Source organism: Myodes glareolus, chromosome 17, assembly GCF_982192425.1.
Source record: "Myodes glareolus chromosome 17, mMyoGla1.1, whole genome shotgun sequence".
Taxonomy (NCBI): Eukaryota; Metazoa; Chordata; class Mammalia; order Rodentia; family Cricetidae; genus Myodes; species Myodes glareolus.
In genome coordinates, this window is record NC_142042.1 from 12,766,984 (window position 1) to 12,790,167 (window position 23,184).

Below are 23,184 nucleotides of genomic sequence, written 5' to 3' on the forward strand. Positions count from 1 at the left end.
TCTTCTGAAATGTTGAAAGTAGTTATCGATGGGTGACAACATTTTGGGTAGTTTGTCTTTTAAAATTTACATACATCTTATTATTAGCATTGTGTGCGCATGAGGACACGGCTGGGTATATGTATGCCACCTTGCAAGTGTGGACATTGGAGGACAACTTTTGGGGTCAGTTCTCTGCTACATGGGTCCTGGGGACCGAATTCTGGTTTCCAGGCTTCTGTGGTGAGTGTCTTTAACTGCTGAGCTATCTTGCTACCCACATCTTTACTTCCTTTAATAGCATTTTTTGTATTGTTTGGATTTTATTTCTATAGTGAACAGTTATTGTTAATTAATAAAACATAGCTCTTTCAGATGAAAGAAGTTATTGGACTACAAAAGCCTCGTAACAAATAACCTTCAAGCTTCCTTAAAATGATAACTGTAAACCAAATTAAAAATAAAACTCATTTCAAAGTAATTTTATTGCTGTCTATTCACTGTACATGAAGATAGGTTTCATCAGGACATTTTCTTGTAAGGATATCATGAACTTTGACCATGTGCATCCTCTCTGGCCCCCTTTCTCCCCCCACCTTCCTCTTGCCACTCCCCTTTATCTCCCACCGTGAACAAACACAGATAAATCATCCAGTGAGCCACATTGACTAAAATGGACCATCTGAGTAACTGGGGGAAAGAAGAGCCGGACACCACTGGGCACAGCACAATGCACACTTTATTCTGTCATGACTGGCATACATTAGGAGCGGGTGACAGGAAACTAGTACTGGTGCACAACTCCTCGGGATTAACGGCTTGTGGGGGCCTGACTGGCTTTGGCACACAGACTGGGAAACCATACATTGCCTGGAAGATGACAGGCAAGAAGATTAAAAAAGCACAAACCTGACACCCCATGGAAATCAAGTCTGAATCCTGCAGCATGTTAAAGAGTGGATAATTACAGAGGCTAACATGCAACCCTACATAAACCACACTGTTAAACTAGACTATCTCATTTTCCCTTCTTAGAGACGGAGAAATGATGGCCCTGCAATTGGTTCCTAACAGCAAATAAGAGCAGCTAACACATTGTAGAGAGATCTGACACTGATCCCTACAGCAATCCAACACAGTTAAAGACACAATGCCAAATAATGTGTTCCTTCTAGATCACCTTTTCATTGAACCAAATCCTATTGACTCAATAATTCTAACTCGATTTATACTTAAACATAATTCCTCACATCTTTACGTCACAAAGCATTCTTGCTAGTGTTTCCACCTTTGTAAGCCACAATGGACAAAAGGGGAACTTGGGGAATGACATCTTTCCTTTTCAAAGACAATGTTATGCTGAAGAAAACATCAAGGAAGCGAGGCTACTGTGCTGTACGTATTTTGAATTTCCGTGTCATTGTTCACACAGGGAGCCCCAAGCAGCCAGCCCAACATGTGATGGAGCAGAATAAGATGGGGTAGAGGCATAGATTCTAAATGATTTCCCAAGACAGACAAAGAAAGAGGAAAGCAAACAAAAAGGGGATGGGAAAACCACCTTCGGTAGAAGAAAGCATCACAGTGAAAGATCTCTCCACTTGTAATGGACCACACCCCAGAGAACAGTTCTGTAATCAGGATGATAGACAGAATGCTCGTGACAATTACAAGTCGGTGAGCCCACACTGGCTCAGGGGTCGCTTTTCCTGTGGTAGAGAGTTTCTGTCTTTTTTTTTTTTTTTTTTTGCCAGTGTAGAGCCAAATTTAACCCCAAAGGGCCATCATAATCACTGAGAACCATTTTTTTTATTTATTAACTTGGGTATGTGGCTCATTTTCATTTGCCTGGGGAAAAACATATTATTCATCCATGATGAGATGTTTTGAAATATGATAGTGACCAAGATATGGTTCATTCACAGGATGTACATAGTTAGATATTTGTTTGTGATAAGAGTGCAAGTTAGGCAACAAGAAAGAGATGGAACATATTTCTTCAGAAAGTTGTCAAATAATGCAAAAGAGAAATAGCAGTAAAGAATGTCTTGATTTCCACAGGGTTTACTCTCTTCCATCTGCTGAGGGGGGAAGAAGTAAAGGCAATTCTCTTTTGCTCATCAAGACAAGGACCACTGATCACAAAGGAAGGTGAGGAGGGATAGATCCGAAAGGAATCTTTCTTTGTCTTCCCAGTTTTAAACACTGAACGACAAACTGCAGGCTGCCCAGTCAAAGTAGCAGTGACCAGAAGTTTGACAAAGTGCCTGGTTGGGTCCCTGTTCCTTGTAAAGTGCCATGCCCCTGGCTAGCCTGATTCTTCCAACTTTAAGGAAAGGAATGCTCTGCCCTCCCCCTTTGCTGTCACATTGTTCTTGGGAGGAGACCTGTTTCAGCTTTGTTCCAGATGCAGGTTGTGTAATCTGAAGGCTAGAGAGGAAAGTTTCCGCCAAATTCCACAGTAAACATTCATGGATTTTTCAAGGGAGACTAATACATTGTTTGAGGTTGACTTTAGGAACCATTTCCTGATTGTGCTCCTAGGACACGGGTGGAGGCAGCTCCCTCTGACTCCTACCAAAACCAGCGACAATCATTTTAGATGCTAGGCCTCTTTACAAGGAAATGACTTTTCAAGATCATAATGATTCTAAGAAGGAGATTCAAGGTGAGTCAGAAAGAAGTTGGAAAGGGGGATGGGGTGAGGCAGAGAAAGACTTTCTTCCATGCTCCTGTAGGGACAGTTGTGAGGCAAAATCATGGCATGTGGCTCAGTCTTTCTAAGATGTCCCAAGGGGTTTTTCCAGGCTGCCTGATCTAACATCCAATATCAACCACCTGGGGCTGAATTTACCTTCCTAGGCCTGGTAACAAGCTCTCCCGGCATTCAGGTCTCCTGCAAACCCTATCAGGAGGTGCCTCTGTGAGGTTCCTGTTCCCCAACCAGCCATTCTGATTTTGGCCACAGTTCTGTTGAGGGCCCACTGTGCTTCTCTAGGGGAAGGGAGGGCTGCTGGTGGCAGGAGTTGTGGCCACGGGGCAGAGGAGAAGTGTCCCCAAGGTGGACCTTCAGGAAGGTACCCAAGGCAAGACCTTGGACAAATCCAAGGTCAAGGTGGCTGGGAAAGAAGTGGGAATGGCCAAAGGAAGTACCTGGAAGAAAGGTTCTCAGATTTTAGAAGAGAGGAGAATGGGAAAAATCCATGGGCCAGGGAATTTCACAGGAACCAAATGTGATTTATGATACCGAAAAGAAAAAAAAAGTCCCTTGCTTATCTTGCTGATCAGAAAGACAGTCTTTAGACTACCCTGCAACTAAGCTATTTCCACACTAATAACAAACACTAAACCGAATGTTCCCACACTATTAATCTCACATTTCAATAATTCATTAGTTCTGTATTTTCTAGGTTGTTTAATTCATTTAGCAATCCACAGGTTAAGTACCACGGCTGAGGTGAAGAAGGGCATGGAAAATAAAGCCGTTAAAACTGGAATTAATTTCATTTTCTGTAAACAAGAGTTAGTAGCACAGTGGCACAATAGATTGTCGAGGAAAACAGAGAAGTGGGTACGGAGTCATCAGCCCGGCTTCGGCCACCTCGCTGGCCGCCAGGGAGGGACTCTTGGGCTCAGCAGTCTGCTTTCTTGTTAATAAAAATGGAAGAGCAGGTGAGCAAACCGTCCACCTTTTCCATTTCCGAATTGCTCACGGGGATCAGTAGATGGTCCTTCAGTTTCTCATAAACCTGCAGATACCGGAAATCAAGAGAGGAGAGGAGAAAGAAGGTTACGGTGTGGCCTGTTCCACCACTCTCAGGGACAGAATTAATTCACTTTATATATTTCTGCTTTTCAGTCATTGAAGTCTCAGTACATACATCCACGGTCCTACCCCAGAGCTCTGGCCACAGGTGCTGCTTATTCTAAACTTCAACTTCAAGGTGAAGGACACGTCACCAACTCGGCTCTTCCCGGGGCTGCCTTTGCTCTGTCCTTGTCATTCCTAGAGTAAGCGATAATCGAAACTCCACGACTGTGTGTTTAGTTTGAATATCCCTCCCTCTCTTCGCTTTCATGGACCCTGTCTACACTTTTATGTTCCTTTTCTTACCAACTCCACTGGGAGAATGTGACAGCATGTGAGTTAAGTGCGTACTGCCGGTCACATTGTGTTTAAATTATAGGTGCGAATTTTATATCATCTTTCAACCACAGTGGAAAGTACGTGTCAAAACATCTAATTAGCAGTCCACGGATTTTTTTCCCCTGTGATCAAACACACACTTTAAAAAACAAAATTACTTGAAAACACTGCTTAAAAACAACCTGTCCTGATTCTTTCAGAAACATCATGTACCTTAAAATTCAGTACATCAGCTAGAGTGTAGGAGCCATCTGGGTTCCAAATCCAGTCCCATCAACTTGCTACTGCCATTCCAGTTAAGTGACATTCCTTCTAAGCTTGTGCACCTCTCTGGAAGGCTGGGGTATGCCTACCACAGGGCTGTTGCTGGGACTAAAGAGCACATTTAAGGCATGCTTAGCACAGTGTCTGGCCCAGAAAGACCCCAGTGAACAAGGGGGTTACTGATGGTATTCTACTGTTGATGGACTCAGGGCTGAACTGAGAGGCAGTTAATGACATTTGGTTGCTAGGTGATCAATGAGGCTGAGGAGGCATGAAGTCTTCCGAGTAGGTTGTGTGGACTTGCAACTTGTTCATATTGCAGATTCTAAGCTGGGAGCCCTGGAACCTGCATTGCTAACCATCCCAGCACAGCAGAGTGGAAGATCCGCGGTTCACCCAGGAGCTATTTTAGTCCTTGTCCGGTTGGGAGTCCTCTATTCTCTTTAGATTCACACTTCTGCTATGGTAAGAGAACAAAATTGCCTGTCCATTCCCCCAACCCTCTTTTCATGGTACTAATGACTAGAGGATGAATATATTCTAATATAGTCCTGTCTATGCAAAAAGTAGAGCAAGGACTGAGAAATGGCTTTCCTCCATCAGTAAAGCAAGTGCCTTGAAGCATGGAGACCTTTACCAAGAACTCACGTAGAAAGAACCGGGTGTGGTGATGCACATTTGTAACCTAGCACTGGGGTAGTGGAGACCTGTGGCATGATCCCAGAGTTGCTGGCCAGTCTGCCTGGCTCACTTGGTGAGTTCTAGGCCTGGGAGAGACTCTTGCCTCAAAAAACAAAAACAAAACAACAACCAAAACCAAAAAGTAGGTGGCCCCCGAGGAAAGATCCAGTGTTGTCCTTAGGCTTCTACATGCATCCACACATGCATGCACACATGCACCCACACATGCATGCACATGTGCATCCATACATGCATAACAGTGCACCCATGCATGCATGACATGTGCACCCACACACGCACCTCACACAGGCACCAGCACATGCATGACACATGCACGCACACATGCACGCACACCCACACCCACACATGCACCCCACACACTCAGACAAATAGCATAAAACAATGCTGCATTTTTTCCAAAGCATAAGACATAAAAAGCAAAATCAATGATCACTAAATGTCCTTCTATAGCATTTCTTATAAATGTCATATTGCTCTGGGTAGAGCTGAGCTCAGAATGCCTAGAAGTTCGAGCCCCTGACTCGGGGGCTGAGCTGGTTATATACTCTATGATGAAACAGAGAGAAGTAGCAAGACGTAAGACTGCCCTGAGACAAAGGGGATTTCCTTCATTTAGGAAAAAAGCCAGGACTAGAGACTCCAGCTGACTGCAAGTGTGCATATGCCTTCCTGCCCTGTCTTCCTAACACCAGGATGTGTGGTCTCCTCTTTTCAGAACCTGCTTCTGCTCCTCTGCCTTGAAAAGTAACTGGCTCTGCTTAAGGTGGCACACGCTGGATGCACACTGAGAGCTGGAGCATAGATTTGGAGGAGGAGGGAGTTCTTTGTTTCATTTTTATTTTTTTTGAGGGAGGGTCTTGTGTAGCCCAGGTTAACCATGAACTCTCACTGTATAGCTGAGGTCAGGCTTGAACTTCCAATGGCCTGATTCTCCCTCTCAAACGAGGGGGGTACAGGTGCTGTCACTACACCTTGCTTGTGCACAGTGCCGAGGATTCTACTCGGGGATTTGTGCTTGCAATAGCCAGAAGTCTAACGGTTAAGGTATCTCCACAACCCTTGGCGTTCTTCTCTGGAAACCTCTGAGTAGCAGGCAGCAGCATCCCTACCACTGTGTGTGCATGGCACGAAGGAGAAGTAAATAAACAGCCCCTTTGCTTTCAACGAGCCTTCCCGCTGTCCCAGTGTTTGGATACGTAGAGCAAAAGGGACGACCTCTTTTGTGGCCCCATCCTGAGTGGGTCCCCCAGAGAAGCTAGTAGAGATGCCGATTTTACCTTTGCACTTTCTGGGTACTCTTCTGGGGTTGGGTGCAGTAAGACGTGCCCTTTGTTAGGGATATTTAGATAAATACAGTTGGCCGCCATGTCGTCAGGCACAGTGAGCTTGTCATAACGATGGTCACTCATTTGCTGCATGATCTATAAAAACAAACAAAGCAGGCTTAAGCGGAGCTGCCCACACCCATGGAGGAAGGCACTAGGAAGGAACACAGACCTGCAAGGCCTGCCTTAGATCCCTCTATATCTCAGGCTCCCGGATGTCACCTTCAGTCACCCAGAACCAGGAGGAGAAAACCAAGTGTTTTAATTCTCTCTCCATTTTTTTTTTTTTTTTTTTAGAGACAGGGTTTCTCAGTAGCTGTGGAGCCAGTCCTGGAACTTGCTCTATACATCAGGCTGGCCTCGAACTCATAGAGATGCCCCTGCCTCTGACTCCTGAGCGCTAGGATTAAAGGCGTGCGCCACCACCGCCTGGCTCGTATTCTCTTCAAGCTTGTGCTTGTTTATGGTTTTTTTTTAAGTTTTAAAACTGATTTGTATTTTGGCTTATGCTCGGAAGACACCCCAGCAGTACATAAACCGGTCAGGTGCAGAAGGTCTGGCTGGAGGTTTGAGGACATTCTTGGCTGAGAACACATGGCTGCCCCAGTCTTAGGGAAGACAGATCACTATAGTCATCAGAATGATCAGTAAGAAGTATCCATGAACATGCACACACATACAGAATTTACTGTCTGCATACAGTAAAGTCAAGGCCCAGATTTATAGGCCATCACAGTTATAAGTAGGTAGTTACACTACATTAATAAGGTGGGATACCAGGGTAAACACTTGACATTTTCTATCTAGTCTCAAAACTTCTACTTTAATGCTTTATTAGCATTAAATTAATTAGCATTAATTAAGTAACATATAATAACAAAATTCACTATGACATGTCTATGCATGTAAATAATATATTTGGATCGTACTCACCACCCCATCACCCTCTCTTGCCTTGTCCACTCCGGCCGACCTCCTTTCTCTGTCCGACCAGTCCCCCTTCTCCTTTCTATTTTTTGATGAGACAGAGTTCCCTCAACCTGCCCTGTGTTTGAAGTGTTCCCCTGTTTTCTTCTAGTAGGTTAAGAAGTTGCTGGTCTTACACTGAAGTCTTTGATCCATTTTGAGATTTAAACCAATTCCGACTACTAAAACATCTCTCCTAACCATCTCACTTTCCTCGTTCTTCACCTTCATCGCTGAGACAGCACCAAGCACTGCAGAGGGGTCCATGACTGAAGACCTCAAAGAGACCACTATGCTCATGGACTTAACCCCCCAGTACCTGGGAGAACCATGGACAAGCTTTGGCTCAGTACATGGAGGTGGGATGCTCCCACCGCGGGCTTGCAGTTGAGTTCCTGGTAAACAGATGACTTACTGCATTTTCTATCTACAGGAGAAGAAAACAGAAGCTACACTGAGAGAAAAGGAAGCACAGCTAGCCCACACATGGGAGATCTCGCCCACATCTTCTCTCCACATAAGTGGGGTGGACAGATCTCCCACCTGTCCATCTGACTCACGAGAGCCCAAGGATGACTACAGGGCAGAAAGGCCGCTCTCAGGGTTCACCCTTTGTTCAGCAGTGAGGGAACATACCACAGTCTCCATGGTTGTAGACTTCAGGAAGTGCCAATAAGAGAGCCTAGACTTCCTTCCTGCTCCGCCCCCCCCCCCCCCCCCCCCCCGCCCTGCATCAGCTTCCTCCAGGGAGCAGTCAGCTCCTTCTTTGGCCCTTACTTGAGTTTTCTTCAGTTGACAGCATTAATTTGAAATTCTAATCTCTGCTTTTTCTCATTACCTTTTTCTGAGCTCTATGCACTATGGCTTTTGAGGGGGGCATTCCAAAAATTTCTGGTCAACATCCAAGCCAGAATAGTTTGAAGATAGTTTCATTTTTCTTTCATTATTGGGAAGAAGAGAATTATAATTTTCTTAATGGGGAAATAATTTAATGGTGAAGATATATGAAGCAATTTACTGATAAATTCTACTGAGGGTTCCTCTTAAAATAAATCCCTTAACAAAATCACCAGAGCTACCTCAGGAGAAGCTTCCAATTAATTTATCAAGGCCTTCTTGGTTATCATTTTGTGGCAAATTATAAGCCATGCCATAAGAAATGACTTTTAATAATGAACAGACTCCACGTGGAGCTGTGAACAGCACCGTTCAGCTCAAAGTAAAAAGCAAAAGCTCCATATTCTGTCTGTCTTTGTACAAGACTTTGGAACAGGTACTGTAGCCAACAAACAACCAACCCTTCTTTTTCACGGAAAAGACAAAGGTGCTCCTTCTAGACATGAAGAATTTCTGCCATGTTAGCTGAGGACCAGGTTTCCCCTTTGCTGTCCGAGTGCTCATTTTCATAGCCCGTGGGCAGTTACTGTCTGAACAGTGAGAGGATTGGCTGTTCAGCTGGGAGCAGGAGACACACGTATGTACACAAAGTAGTACATCTGCTGTTCAGGGGACACACAGAGACGGGTTCGGGGATCACATCTCTTCATGCTATGCACATGTGTGGGTGTGTGCATTCATTTATGCATGTATGCATGTGTGTGTGTGTGTGTGTGTGTGTGTGTGTGTGTATACCACAAAGAACTGTCCACCCTGGTAGGGCAGCATTTCAAAGGGCTCAGGCTCCCAGGGACCACGCAAAGGTAAGGCCAACTAACACTCTCTCTTTCCTTCTCAGATACACAGTCTTGTGAAAAGATGAACATTTTCTTAAGCATCCCGAGAATGCAGCTGTTGGGCTGATTTGTGTTCCAGCATTTTTTTTTCTTAAGGATGGAGGAAGTGGCTGTGTACCAGCATTCTTGGTAAAGTGTTCCTTTAACAGTAAGTACTGAACTTCCTGCTTGGAGCACCGCACACCAGAACGGAAGCAGAGAGCACCTAAACTCTCCACACGTCACCAAATTCCTCCTGGACCAGATTCCTCTATATCCTGAGAGGCCACAGGTTCAACTGGGAAAAATCCAACTAAGTGCTCTACTGTCCAGTCTGTGGGGGAAGGTTTGCAATGGCAAGCTGCATTTCAAATGCTGTATCTGACTTTTGTCAGTGGAATTATTATTTCCCTTTGAGTAACCGAATTAGAATGGTAATAATTAGAATTGGAAGCTATTGATATCTGATCCAGGCATCATGGATCAAGGGGTGTCCCCTTGGGGGCTAGGTGCAACGGCTGTGTAAGGTGATCAATAGAGAGATGCAAGGACACTCTAAGAGCTGCCTCCTGGAGGTGACAACCCAGTGATGCCAAGCATGGGAAGGTCAACCCTCTTTTATCACAGGCACCTTTGTCAGCAAGAAGGCCTAGAGAGGAAGGGGCTTTGGGCATTGGCCTGGCCACAGCAGCATCCCTGTGTCTCTCACAGCTGCTGGCTTAGAGGGAGCGGCCTTGTTCCCCAGAGTGGAGTTGTCACAAACAGTGGGAACCATTGGGAACATTCTGGCACACAGCCTGACTCTGCATGGCCAGTCCCATTAGCCAGGCATTTCCGGCGAGTTCCCACATTTCTGGGAATTTTCTCATTGAAAGGATTGGACGGCAGCCCCATTTTTCTGCCTCTTACTCATGCCTTCTTTGTATTACAGCAATTACACTAAAAAAAAAAATTCTGGGCTGTATGGTCGGACAGAACAATTTAAGACTTAATTGGTCAAATACTGAGACAAAGAGATAAAGAAGGTATTTAAAGATGTTTAGGAAATATTCCAAACACATTTTTGGCTTGCTCACAATTGATCTTCCCATGATAATATATGTACATACCCATCTCAAGACATTAAAATGAAATCAATATGAAAAGCAATTAATAATAGAGCCCATTGAGAGATACAGTATACAACGCACAATCACTTCGCATTGCTACTGGGTATCTGAAATAACTCTATTGATTTATCGCGCATCAGGAGTTTATTGAAAGCCTGGCAATGTATAGTAGGCTCTACGTCCAGGCAATCCTCTTAGGGCTGAGCCAATATAACTTAACTATGGATAATATTATAGAATTGCGACCACATCCTCACATTTTATGGGCTCTTATAGATGAGCTCAGAATGAACACATCCTGAGAGCCACGTCTCTAATTAACTAAGTAAATAACTGTACTGAGGATTAAACCTAGGGCAAGAGCTCTACAGCCAAGCCACACCTTAAGTCCAAAGCTGTCTGACCATCTGTCTCTCTCTTTCTCTCTCTCTTTTTTTCTTTTAGTTTTTTTTGAACCAGGGTTTTTCTGGGTAGCCCTGGCTGTCTTAGAACTCACTATGCCGGTCAGGCTCGCCTCAAACTCATGAAGATCCATCCACCTGCCTTTGCCTCTCTAACACTGGAATTAACATGCATGGTGGCATGTGCCACCATGCATGGTTCAGATGTGTATTTTTTATTTAATTAATTAATTAATTAATTTATTATTTTTGTTTTTTGGAACAGGTTTTCTCAGTATAACACCCTGGCTGCCCTGGAACAAATTCTGTAGATCAGGCTGGCCTCAAACTCAGAGATCCACTTACATCTGCCACTTTGAGTACTGGGGTTAAAGGTGTGTGCTAGCACTGCCTGGCTTCAGATATATATTTTAAAAAATAATATTTGGCCGGGCGGTTGTGGTGCATGCCTTTAATCCCAGAACTTGGGAGGCAGAGCCAGGTGGATCTTTGTGAGTTCGAGACCAGCCTGATCTACAAGAGCTAGTTCCAGGACAGGCTTCAAAGCCACAGAGAAACCCTATCTCGAAAAACCAAAAAAAAAAAAATATTTGTATTTAGTTTGTGACGGCTTCAAAGTAAGTATACAATGTATTTTGGCTATAGTCACCCCCATACCCCTTTTCCTCCTTCTCCAATGTAATTGGCATCCATCTTTGGAAGCCCGCTTCTCCTGGGAGTTGCCTTGGTCTGGAAGCACTGAGCCCTCCTCAGGGAGGGTCAGGACCACTCCCACAGGCTATTTAGGCTGCTGCTCAGAAAAGAAACACATGGTCTCTGGGTTTCACGTGGTCTTCCCTGCTGTCTCTTTCTCGACACCTCACCATGCTCCCAGCCACCCGAGAGTGCCGCATTAAACATGGGCATCTTTTATTCGGTCTAAATTTGGTCTGATTGGAATTATTTGTGTTGGCGAAGAGGCTCGGCTTGAGAAATATACCTAACACTCCCAGCACATTCCTCTTCCCGATTTTATTCTGCCTCCTCCTCTCTTTAAAAAATTTAACCCACCACATCTAATTAGTGCTACCCGCATGAGCGTGAGTGTGGGGCCAATCACTGGATGGATCCCGGGAAACCTACCGAAGGCCACACTCCCAAAGAAAAATGACTCCATCCCGCAGTAGCCATCAACTGCCAATGACTTCTCAGCTAGGGACGGGCTGTAAGAGTTAGTTCTTCCTCATCCCTGTTGGAGTGTTGACTGTCCTGATCCTCTATGAGCAACACCTGCTTTGTAAAAGCATCTATCACGCGCAGAGGATAGCATCCCACAGGACTCCTCCCGTTCCTCCTTACATTCTTCCTGCTCCCCGTTCTGCAGTGTTCCCTGAGCCTTGGTGGACAGGGTGATATCGATGTCTCACTTAGGGATGAGCCCTCACAGTCACTTATGACTTTCTGCCTTACCTGATGCCCATTGTGACAGGAAGCTTCTCAGATCTGGCCAATGTAGACACCATCACCTCCTTTATGCCCTGATGGGCTTGGACAAGGTAACACACAGAAAGGAAGAATTCCAGTTTGGCTTATGGCTTAAGGGATCAGTCAACCAAGGTGCAGAAGGCAAGGTACAGGGCCGAGGGACAGCTCTGCCACTGTGTCCAGAATCAGCACCTGAGTGCTGGAGCTTGGTGCTCTCTTCTTTGCACACAGTTTGAGACCTGATCCCATTGGAAGCTGCTGCCCACAGGTCTTCTCCGCTCTGTTACATCTTTCTGGGCACACTCTCATTGACTCAAACAGAAATATGTTTCCACGGTGGTTCTAAATCCTATGAGGTTGACAAGATTAGCTATCATAGTAACCTAAATCCCAACACCAATGGTTAATTCTCTGGGTTTCAGAGGCATCTGATTTTTAGACATCTTTGTTGGTTGGGAAGAATAGAAAGCATTCAACTTCTTCTTCTTGGTGTGTTTATTCTCTTTCTCACAACAATCCTGTATATGGGATGACGTAATCTCTATTCTTACATGAATGTAAGCCAAGGTGGGGAGAAATTCAGTAATATGCCCGAGGTCATTCACTCCTTTAGACAGGCAATCTAGGTCTCAAGCCTGGATGCACATGTCTTCAAATGCCTACCTTCACCCTGACACACCAAACTACCATCTTGTCACCTGAAAGACTGGCAGCGTCTGATGGAATACATTTTCCTAGAGGGTTTTCTTGGCATTTGTATATTCATAGAAGTTTGTGTGTAAATGCATTTGATACAGAGTTTGGTATTTGAAGCCACCTGAGTTTATGTCTGGCTTCCTATGGTTTGATTTCTTTGAAACTATTTTTTTTTAAAGTAAAAGAAAGAGCAAAGCTTTTGAAAGGGAAGGAGTGGGTGAAGGCCATTACAATCTCTAGAGCAGAGAAGAGGAGGTGCCAAGGTAAAAAACGGCAAACAGCCAAACCCTATTCGCAATGATGTCCTGGGTCAATCTGGCCATTGTGACTACACCACACTGGCAGTCTAGCCTGCCTGGCAGTGGAAGGCTTCCCTGCAGATTAGAGTTCATGCACTCAGAAAAGCATTCTAATTATTTTTCTTGGATCAGAATAAAGAAAATCATTAGTGGGATCCCCATATAAATCGATGTAGCTATTCTGGACCCCAGCAGTTAGGAAAAGAAAACAGCACCCACTTAGCCCCTGGATCTTCGGAAGTACTGCACTGATAAATTAGGGCACACTTCTGCCAAGCGGATTATATCCACGCTTGCTATGAGGATGGACACACGGTTTATAAGAAATAGTAAAATATTCAATGCTCTTCACTGGAAATGTAATTTTGTGATGGATTCTCAAAGATGCTTTTGTTGAACGTGCAGAGTTTATGTATCTGAGGGAAGTGATAGATCAGTGTTGTCTCTGTGTCGTTGCTGGTCAACAGCTCTGTTTATGCTAATGAGTAACACCAAGGACACAAAGAAGAAATACTGGAATTCTGTTTGGGATGATGGGAGTGAGCGCGCTGGTGAGTTGCGCAATCGTCCTGAATACTGGAAGAGGGTTTCATCATCCCTCCCTCCATGGGAAGGCTAAACACATAACACATTTTTAAGTTCTCCTTCCCCGCTTGGAAAGGGGTCTTGCCATGTGACTGAGGCCAGCCTTACACGCAGTAGCTGGTACGGCAGGCATATACCACTATCTCTGGATTAACACACTTTTTAACTTAACTCAGATTTTTACTGCCATTTACATCTAGACCAAAGGTTCTTAAATTAAGGGTTTGACACCACATGGAATCATGTAACCGAATATCAAAGGGTCAGTTGCTATTTGGCAATAGTAAAAGGTTCCTAATAGCACAACAGCTAAAAATGAATTCAAAACCAAACGTATGATGAATCCAAGGTGTTTCTAGCAATGCCTGCCCACACTGTATTACATGACTTCGTGCTGAAGCCTTGAACTTGAACACAAAAACATGAACCTCGCACCACAATGCTGTCATTCCACACACTGCCAATGAAGGCCGCATGAAACACGACAGATTTGTCAAAACTGCGTGCTATAAACGGCAGAATCTTTACTCCGCATGCAACATTTTCTGCTCTTACAGAAACATAAAGGTTTAATTACAGGAAACAATGACATTTATCATTTTGCTGCATGTAAGTTTTGAATTATTTATCTTTGCAGTGCACTGTGTTAGACAAATGGACACACCCATCTCGGCAGAGCACAAAACTGTTTTGACCTTTTAGTGGCAAAATACACGTATCCCAAAGAACTTTTAATATTTCTTTTTTCAAAATCTATTGTCAGCAAATGTTTAATTTGTATACCTATGTCTTTTACCTGTTTACCCAGGACTGTATGAGAACTTCTCAGGGGAAGGGTCATAAGGAGCCAAGCTCAGAAGCCCTGGCCTGGGTGGTCCATACAACAAGTCAAATCTTGGTTCCTAACACTTGCTGATCCCTGTAGAATAAAGATCCCCACCAGTCAGCTCCCCAAGTGACATCATTGTTACACAAAGTGATAACTTGCACAAATAACCCCAAGAACAAAACCAAGGGTACAATACAGTAATGTGACCAGGAAGTTAGAAGTTTGAATATTTGTTACCTTGGTTTTAATATAATTTGTTTAATTCTAAGTATATAAAATCTAATTTAAAAATGCGTGTGTGTGTTCTATCCGCATGGATGCTTGTGTACCATGTGTGTGCCTGGTGTCTATGAGGGCCAGAGAAGGGCATCAGATTCCTGTGGACTGGAGTTACAGGCAGTTGTGAGCTGCCATTCAGGTGCTGGGAATTGAACCAGGGTCCTCTGGAAGAGCAACTAGAGCTCTTAACTACTGGGCGAGCCATCTCTAAAATTTAATCTGTTTTTCTTTCTTTCTTTTTTTTCTTTGAGACAGTGGTGCTGATGAAGATAGGCTCAGTGGCCTCCAGCTTAACATTCTCTTGTCTCTGCCTTTCACACGCCGGGATTCCAAGTGTGGACCACATACCCAGACACGAAATTAATAGTTAACAGCAGTTATGGCTAACAGCTAACTTTTAAATTCGCCCAGATTTTACAGTCAGTTCTAAGAGGCTAGTAGGAGCTCCTATCATCAACAGCTTTATGGGACTCGGTTTCTGGATGTTAGCATAAGTGGCCCAGCGTGGAAAGCTACTATACATTGATGTTAGTATAAGTGGCCCAGCGTGGAAAGCTACTATACATTGATGTTAGTATAAGTGGCCCAGCGTGGAAGGTTACTATACATTGATGTTAGTATAAGTGGCCTAGCGTGGAAGGCTACTATACATTGATGTTAGTATAAGTGGCCCAGCGTGGAAGGTTACTATACATTGATGTTAGTATAAGTGGCCCAGCGTGGAAGGCTACTATACATTGATGTTAGTATAAGTGGCCCAGCGTGGAAGGTTACTATACATTGATGTTAGTATAAGTGGCCTAGCATGGAAGGCTACTATACATTGATGTTAGTATAAGTGGCCCAGCGTGGAAGGTTACTATACATTGATGTTAGTATAAGTGGCCTAGAGTGGAAGGTTTTTATAAGCTGATCTCAACTTTTTTTTTTTTGATCTCAACTTTTTATCAATGCCATAACAACTTTAGTTTTGAAATCTGGTTTGCAGAAATTTTGATTCCCACAGACAGGCTGTATTTGGGAATTGATGTTGAGTTTAGAAAATGCACTAATGGGATGCAGTATTATAGTTACTGGAAGGAGAGATGATAAACGGGATTTATGAAATGGGAGCCAAGACTCCTTGGCGCTTTCAAATATACAAGGCAAGATAAAGTATTTCTCTGTTGATGTGGAGTGGTCGGGTGCTTGAAGCCCAATTGTTCTATGGTTGAAAATGAAGTGAGGACCACAGGATGCCATCTTTAACTTGGCTCCACCTTTTTTATCTTATCTTTCCCTTGTAATACAACTTGTCGTTCGTTAGACTTTATGTATTATTATAATAGTTGTTGTGAAATGGGGTAAAGTATGATTACATAAATTCAGACAGTTCTTTTAATCATGAAACTATTATATAATACTTTTTCTCTAGTAGACTATTTTGGAGACAGATTTTATATATCTATATCTATATATACAAACTATGTATCTCTCTCTATATGAACTAGCCTCAAACTCAAAATCCTCCTGCTAATGTGTGATTCCCCTCTATATGCTGTGAATACCATTGGTTAATAAAGAAACTGTCTTGGGCCTATGCAGGGAATAGAGGTACACAGGGAAAATTAAACTGAACGCTGGGAGAAAAAAGGAGGAGTTAAGAGAAGCCATGGAGCTGCTGCCAGAGACAGACATACTGAAACTTTGCTGGTAGGCCACAACCTCTTGAGGATGCACAGATAGATGGAGATGGGTTAAATTAGGATGTAAGAGTTAGCCAGAAATATGCGTATGCTATTGGCCAAACAGTATTGCAAATAATAAAGATTCTGTGCAATGATTTCTGGAGTCTGGGTGGCCGGAAAACAGACAAGCGGCCTCCTTACGACCTCCTGCCTCAGCGTTCTCAGTGCTGGGATGACAGGTGTGGGATACTAGCCCAGCCCAAAAGCTATTTTAAAGAACATACCTATTTTTCTTTTTCTTTTACATGTATATGTGTATGCTCACACATGGGAAGGTACCTACAGAGGCCAGGAGGGGTCAGATCCCCTAGAGCTGCAGCTAAGGCGGGTGTAAGCTTGACCTGGGAACCGAATTCAGGTCCTCTGGGAGAGAAGCAGGGCTCTTAAGGGCTGGGCCTCCCCTCCTTCCTAGACTCTTTAAAAATATTCTTCAATGTCTACGTTAATCTTTTATGTGTATAGAGTGTTTGCACTGGCTTGTTCAGTGTAGGCCATTTACCTCCCTGGCCTCTGCCCACCACATGCTAGTCATATCCTTTCCCACCCCAACACGACAACAACTGAAAATCTCTCCACGTGTTGCCAGATAGCTCCCGAGAGAGCAAACTGCCTCTGCCCGAGAGTTACTGTTTGAAGAGAGAGCCTCAAATTCATTCAGAAACGGGAAGAAAAACAACGAGAGAGAATGAAAGCAAACTTTCAAGTTAGGATACGATTTACTTTATTAAAAATTTTACCTGTGTGTGTGTGTGTGTGTGTGTGTGTGTGTGTGTGTGAGTGTTTGTACATGTGTATATATGCTCTTGTGCACACTCATGTGGTGAAAGTCAGAAATCGATTTTTGGAGGGTTTCTTCTATAGTTCTCCATTCTGATTTTTGAGACAAGGTCTCAAAACCAGGTCATTCAACCTGGAGCTTGCCTATTAGGCTGCAGTGGCTGCCCAGCCCACCCCTGGGACCTGTCTGTCTCCATTCCTTTCAAGGCTGGGATTAACAGCACACATGACCACACCCAGCTTTTACATGGGTACTGGGTATCCAAATTCAGGTCTTCACGGTTGCAGAGCAAGCAGGGTGCCTGCCGATCCCCTTTCCTAGTCTTTCTTCCCATTGGTAAGATCCCTGATGGGAAACTGATTGCTATTTGGGAAAACAATGATATCATATCTTTTTAAAAAGAAACCCAAATCCCCACTAAATAAACCATAATCTTAGTTTCTGGATATGGCCTTCATCAGTGCTAGAGAACGAGGAAGAGGTATTGGGAACACTGGTGATTCCATTGTGTAGAAAACAGAGAATAACCCTTGAGACACAGGCAGGATTTGAAACTTATCAAGATGACTTCCCAGAGGCTTGGAATGAAGAATCTAGGCGGTGATACCGCCCTAGAAGGCTGCACACCGTAGTCAGTTCCAGAGCCTAGGCTTCGATGCAGGTTTTATCTGTTTTGGTTTTGTGAATGAATTTAAGTGGCCAAGGAGGCATGGCTTAGTTGTTTTCTGCTCTGTGATTTGCAGTAGACCTGGCTGTACAACAGAATCATCTGAGGGCTTTGGAAAAACACAGATGCCTGGTCCCCAACTATTGAATTTTTTTTTTCATTACTTGCTAGGAAAAAAAAAGTCAGTATTTCTTTTACTCTGTGCTGGAGATTGAACCCAAAGCCTCCAGCATGCTCCGGCAAGTGCTCTACAGCTGAGCTAGAGGCCCAGTCCCTAATGTTTTGTTTGAAGCCTTCTGAAGTGCTGAGAAATGTGGATTTTATTCTAAGTGACAATGTACTTATTTGAAACTCTAGTTTAATGAATAATATGGAAGGGGAGAATGGAAGGAAGCTGAAGACTAGCCATGATGAACTGATTTATTAAGCAATGTTTTCCACTTCCCACTATGTTTGTGTGTGTACATGTGTGTGTGTGTGTGTGTGTTGAGTATAACTGTGTATGAATGTGTTAATGAACGTGTGTGAGTGTATAAGTGTGTGTTGGACATTGAACCCGGGGCCTCACACATTCAAAGCCTATGTGTTACCAGTGAGCTACACACCTTCAGCCTTCACCACACATAATCTTACCTTTGCCTCTTTACTGCAAGTTCTGGGGAGACACGGGGCTCTGCTTGATATACAGTGGGCATTCAATTGATAATTGTTGAATGTTAAATAAAGCACGGTCTTTAGCAGTGTACTTCAGCATTTTGCCAACTCCTAAAATCCTCCTCTATCCTGGTGCAGCTCCCTGTAAGACACTTCTTCAGAGCTAAGGCTTCGGTAAGGAGCGTGGAAGGGCCTCCAGCTGGCACGTCTGCCCCACTCTTTTGTGTGGGCATGCTGGTTAGGGAATCTCTGACTTCAGTCAGCTTTCTAGAAATCCTCCTCCAATCCTCCCTGACAAACTTCAGGGATGGGAGCAACCTCGTTATCCAAAGAACTATTTGGGTTTCCTTCCTCCCTGCACTGCTCCTGCTTGGGCCCTGGCATCTGTGTGCTTTTGGGCTCTAGGATGGCGGCCTAGAAAGGAAGGCAGACTTTAAGAGAGGGTCTGTCTCCACACCTAATAATGACAAGCGGAATAAGAACTCACTGCAGAAAGACAATTATCACATGTACTCACTCATAAGTGGTTTTTAAACATATAGCAAAGACAACCAGCCCACAAATCAAAACCCCAGAGAACCTAGACAATAATAAGGACCCTAAGAGAAATATGACTGCGCACTTTGCTCATGTGTCTCTTCTTAACTCTCAGAGTACAAACTCTCTGATGCTCTAAATAAAGTTGGCTATTGCATGAGGACTTTAATTGGCCTTATTGACTGGCTCCATTTTCCCAGGTCTCTCTGCCAGCAAGAGTGGTAAGCAGGAGAGATAATGTTAGGGCGCCTTTTAGAAATGCCTAGAGAGACATTACTCTAGAGCATGGTTCTCAACCTGGGGGTTGTGACCTCTTTGTAAGTTGTATATCAGATATACTGACTATCAGATATTACATTATGATTCATAACAGTAGCAAAATTACAGTTATGAAGTATCAGTAAAATGATTTTTTGGCGGGACAGAAACCTCTGTCAGCACACAACAAAATTTTGAGTCCTTCAGTACCTTTGTTAGTTGTGATTTGTTTTATTTTGATCTTTGTAACTATGAGTCGCCTTTGGGTAAATATGTGGTCACAGCTGGTCCTACTGCATGAAAGGATAAAGGGAAATGGCCCTTGAGTCCTATCTCCAAAGCTATCTTTTATATCTGGAGACAATGCCGTGAGAAATACAGGAACCCGACACGGGGTCCGTAATAGAAAACAAGGTTTAGAAATATTCGTAAAGATGGCCGGACCAAGGTGACATTTTGACAGATGAAAATAAGAAAAACAGTAAAGTGAGGACAGAGCGGGGATGAGCGGTGGAGGACTTGGGGGAGAGCGGCCGCAGGAGGTCCTCCACCCTCTAAACACCACCTCCGATCTGGTGTCTGCCTCTTACCACATGCTTTACTGATGTTCAGCCAAGTAACCGGGCACCCATCAACACCAGCGGCATTTAACACATGTGACTTCCTCAGGGAAGATCAGTAACCCAAAACTCAGCCACCCTCCTTCCAACTCAACTGACACAGTTCCTAATCCCTTCGACACCAGAGGTGCTGCAGCTGGCATGGTCAGAGGGTCACCGAACACGAGGGTCACAAGGGGCCACACTGCAATGTGTGGTTCAGTCCAGGAGGCCGGCCTCTTCCTTTTATTTATTATTTTAATCTTTTGCCAAATTGATTAGGTCAAGAAAACAAACCGGAGACTGGTAGAGACAGAAGATATGCAACACACTTTTCCTTTCTTTGGATGAGCTCTGACTATGGGTAAATAAATACAAACTTAAAAAAAGATAGAAAAAGGTGAAGGATGGCAGAGACTCCACAATTGGGCAAATGCTGACCCCAGTTGCTGCCAATGGAAACAGGAGGGGACGCCAGTCCCGCTAGTGTCTTACAGGCTAGACGCTGGATGTCCTCCAGGGCAGCTGTCCTCTGGACATGTCTGAGTGCCACTCAGTTCCCAAAACAGGAATCTAGGTCAGTGAAATTCAGCAACACTGCCCAGTGATTGCTGGTGGTTTGCTCCCTTGGAGAAGATGGGGGACCAGTTCGGAGGCACCGGGAAGGTCTGAAGTCTTTTCCTAATCCCTCCAAGGCTACCCCATTCTGGAGGTTTCCTTGGGTCATTTTGCTCATTTTGTTCTCTCTCCCTTATTCCTGAAAGACAACATCTGGCTAGCTTTCTGAGCAGCACTCACTGCTTCTGTAGAGTCAGCAGAGCACAGCATCCTTTGGAGACCACACTCTGATTGATGCTCTCCTAAAGCACAGAGGGCCTGTTGTGCATGCCCATCAACTCAGAATTCAGGAGGCTGTGGACCAAGGATGGTCAGCCTGAGCCCAAGACAGATCCTGTCTCCAAAGACCAAACAGACAGACAGACAGACAGACAGACACACATATACACAGAGACACATACACAGACACTCGCACACACACAGACATGCACACACACACACACACACACACACACAGATACAGACACAATTTTGTGGCTTGTCACAGACTGTAGGTAAAAAAAAACCCAAATTTTGTGGCCAAGGACAATATCTCATTAGGCGAGACAGTAGGCCTCCTTTGAAATGACTTTATTGATAGCTTTATAATTACATAGATGCTACCCCCGCCCACCCCCCTGCCCTCAGACAGGGTTTCTCTGTAACAGCCCTGGCTGTCCTGGAACTCACTCTGTAGACCAGGCTGGCCCTGAAATCACAGAGATCCGCCTGCCTCTGCCTCCTAAGTGCTGGGATTAAAGGCTTGTACCACCACCATCTGCCTGCTGCTTTTTTAAAGGTAGTTGTGCACCCTTACACTTAATGACAATTATCTTGATTGGCCATCATGGAGTTCCCAGTGGGAAAGAGTGCTCTCACTTCTTAGCGAGGCTGATTCAACTTTTTTATTCCCAGAATAGACTGAGTACAGGACATGGGGTCAAATGGGGAGAGCTAGAGGCACAGCCAGGATGACAGTCCATGGATTTAGACTCTAGATGCTCCGCTTGGCCCTTAGAGTTGCTTTGACTCTGTGGGTAATCATGGCGCTTTAGTAAAATCAACACGGGATCATTTTTCAAATTCTCCTCTTCCATCAGAGTGGCTTGAAACTCACTTTTCTTTTACTTCAGGCCCTGATGTTAGGTGGTGTGTGTGTGTATGTGTGTGTGTGTGTGTGTGTGTGTTGGGGGAGTTGCACAGAAATACAGAGGTATGAGTCACAGACAAACTTCCTGTTCTCAGAAAATGATAATATTTGTTGAGTTTTGGTAAAACGGGATATTTAAAGAAGAAATTTTAGCATGTCAAATGGACCGAAAGCGGGAATCTAAATAACCACCCTGTTAGTTTCAAGTTCGGGTTATGTTGCATTTTATGCATCAATTAAGGTTAGGATTTCTAGACCCCCCCATAGCTTTATTTTGATGCTTTCTCTATTTTGCACTCGTATTACCTGGGGACTGGCTTCTTCAGTGGCTCTTTATCTCTTTATTTGGGATTCAAAGATACGTGCCTAGCAAGTTGCTCAAATCCTTGAATCAACTTGGTCAGTCTCCTGTGGTTTGAAGAGTCTCTCCTCAAATCCGGACCCTCAGAATTTTCTGAGACTGGTCAAAGTAATGTTTTCAGACAGGCCCTTAGAGGATTTTAAGTCATGTCTCTCACTAGGAACTGCTAATTCGAGGTGATTTTCTGACTTTTATTTTTGTGAGTTTTGGATAGCAAAGCCCCACGTGAGGGCATGGTCCTGCAGTACCCAGTGGAGGCAGCACAGAACTTCTGACGTCCCAGTCTATAATGAACGTGCTGACAGCACTTTAAACGTAATTTCTTCCCCCTTTTCCCCTTCTGCCATTTTCCTGAAAGTCCAGAAGAAGAAAAAAAATGTGCACATCAATTATTCTCCTTTCTACCACTTGGCCAACTTTTCCTTCTCCTGCCTTGACTGTTTTGGTTCCACAGCTTCAGATTATTTATCGCCTTATCATGCCAAAGCGTTTATTTTGGCCACCCCAGCCTTCCTGGCACTGGGCGCTGGGAATACCGTTAGATGTGGTAACTGCTGCCAAGAAGCACACACAGTTGGTGTAAGCTCTGCTTGCTTAGTATTTTAATTTCTTAATACAGCTCCGGTAGACTAAAAGATACCACTGCTTTGTGAATCTGATGAACACACCTGGAATGGATGCCGAGATAACAAGACAGAATTAAACCCAACAGGATTGCCAGTCTGCCTTTTACAATGAGGTCCCAAGTGGGAAACCCTCTCTAATTCTCCTGGACAAGCGCAAAGACAATGTCTTTCTGTCCCCATTTCAATCACTGTGTTAACACTAGTGAACTTTCGCTTGTCCGCTGGCTTTGCTATTGTTGTAGCGTCAGTAAAGGAAATTCCAGACAGTGAAAAACCATGTAAGATCCAAACACATTTAGGGTTTTTCCATCTTCCTTTTTCTTTTTAAATATGACCATCTAAAACGACATGGACATTTTTGGACATAAAAATCAACGGTGAAGCTGAGTCAAAGCCAGAGGAAACGTGGCCTGTATTATATAGTTAGTCATTCAAAGAAAATCAAGCTCCGTGCATGCAATTCAAACAAGCTG

The 23,184-nt window shown here is 44.1% G+C and overlaps 1 protein-coding gene across 1 annotated transcript in view; it reads right to left on the reverse strand.

Annotated features, from left to right (window-relative positions):
* Positions 1-700: 700 nt before the first annotated feature.
* Ddah1 (dimethylarginine dimethylaminohydrolase 1) overlaps positions 701-23,184 on the reverse strand; it is a 132,710-nt gene continuing 110,226 nt past the window's right edge. Inside the window, exons 5-6 of the mRNA XM_048453667.3 lie at positions 6,370-6,513; positions 701-3,728 (exon numbers count right to left, since the gene is read on the reverse strand). Of these exons, the coding sequence (XP_048309624.2) occupies positions 3,612-3,728; positions 6,370-6,513 (261 nt within the window). The 3' untranslated portion in view covers positions 701-3,611. The remainder of the gene's footprint in view (positions 3,729-6,369; positions 6,514-23,184) is intronic.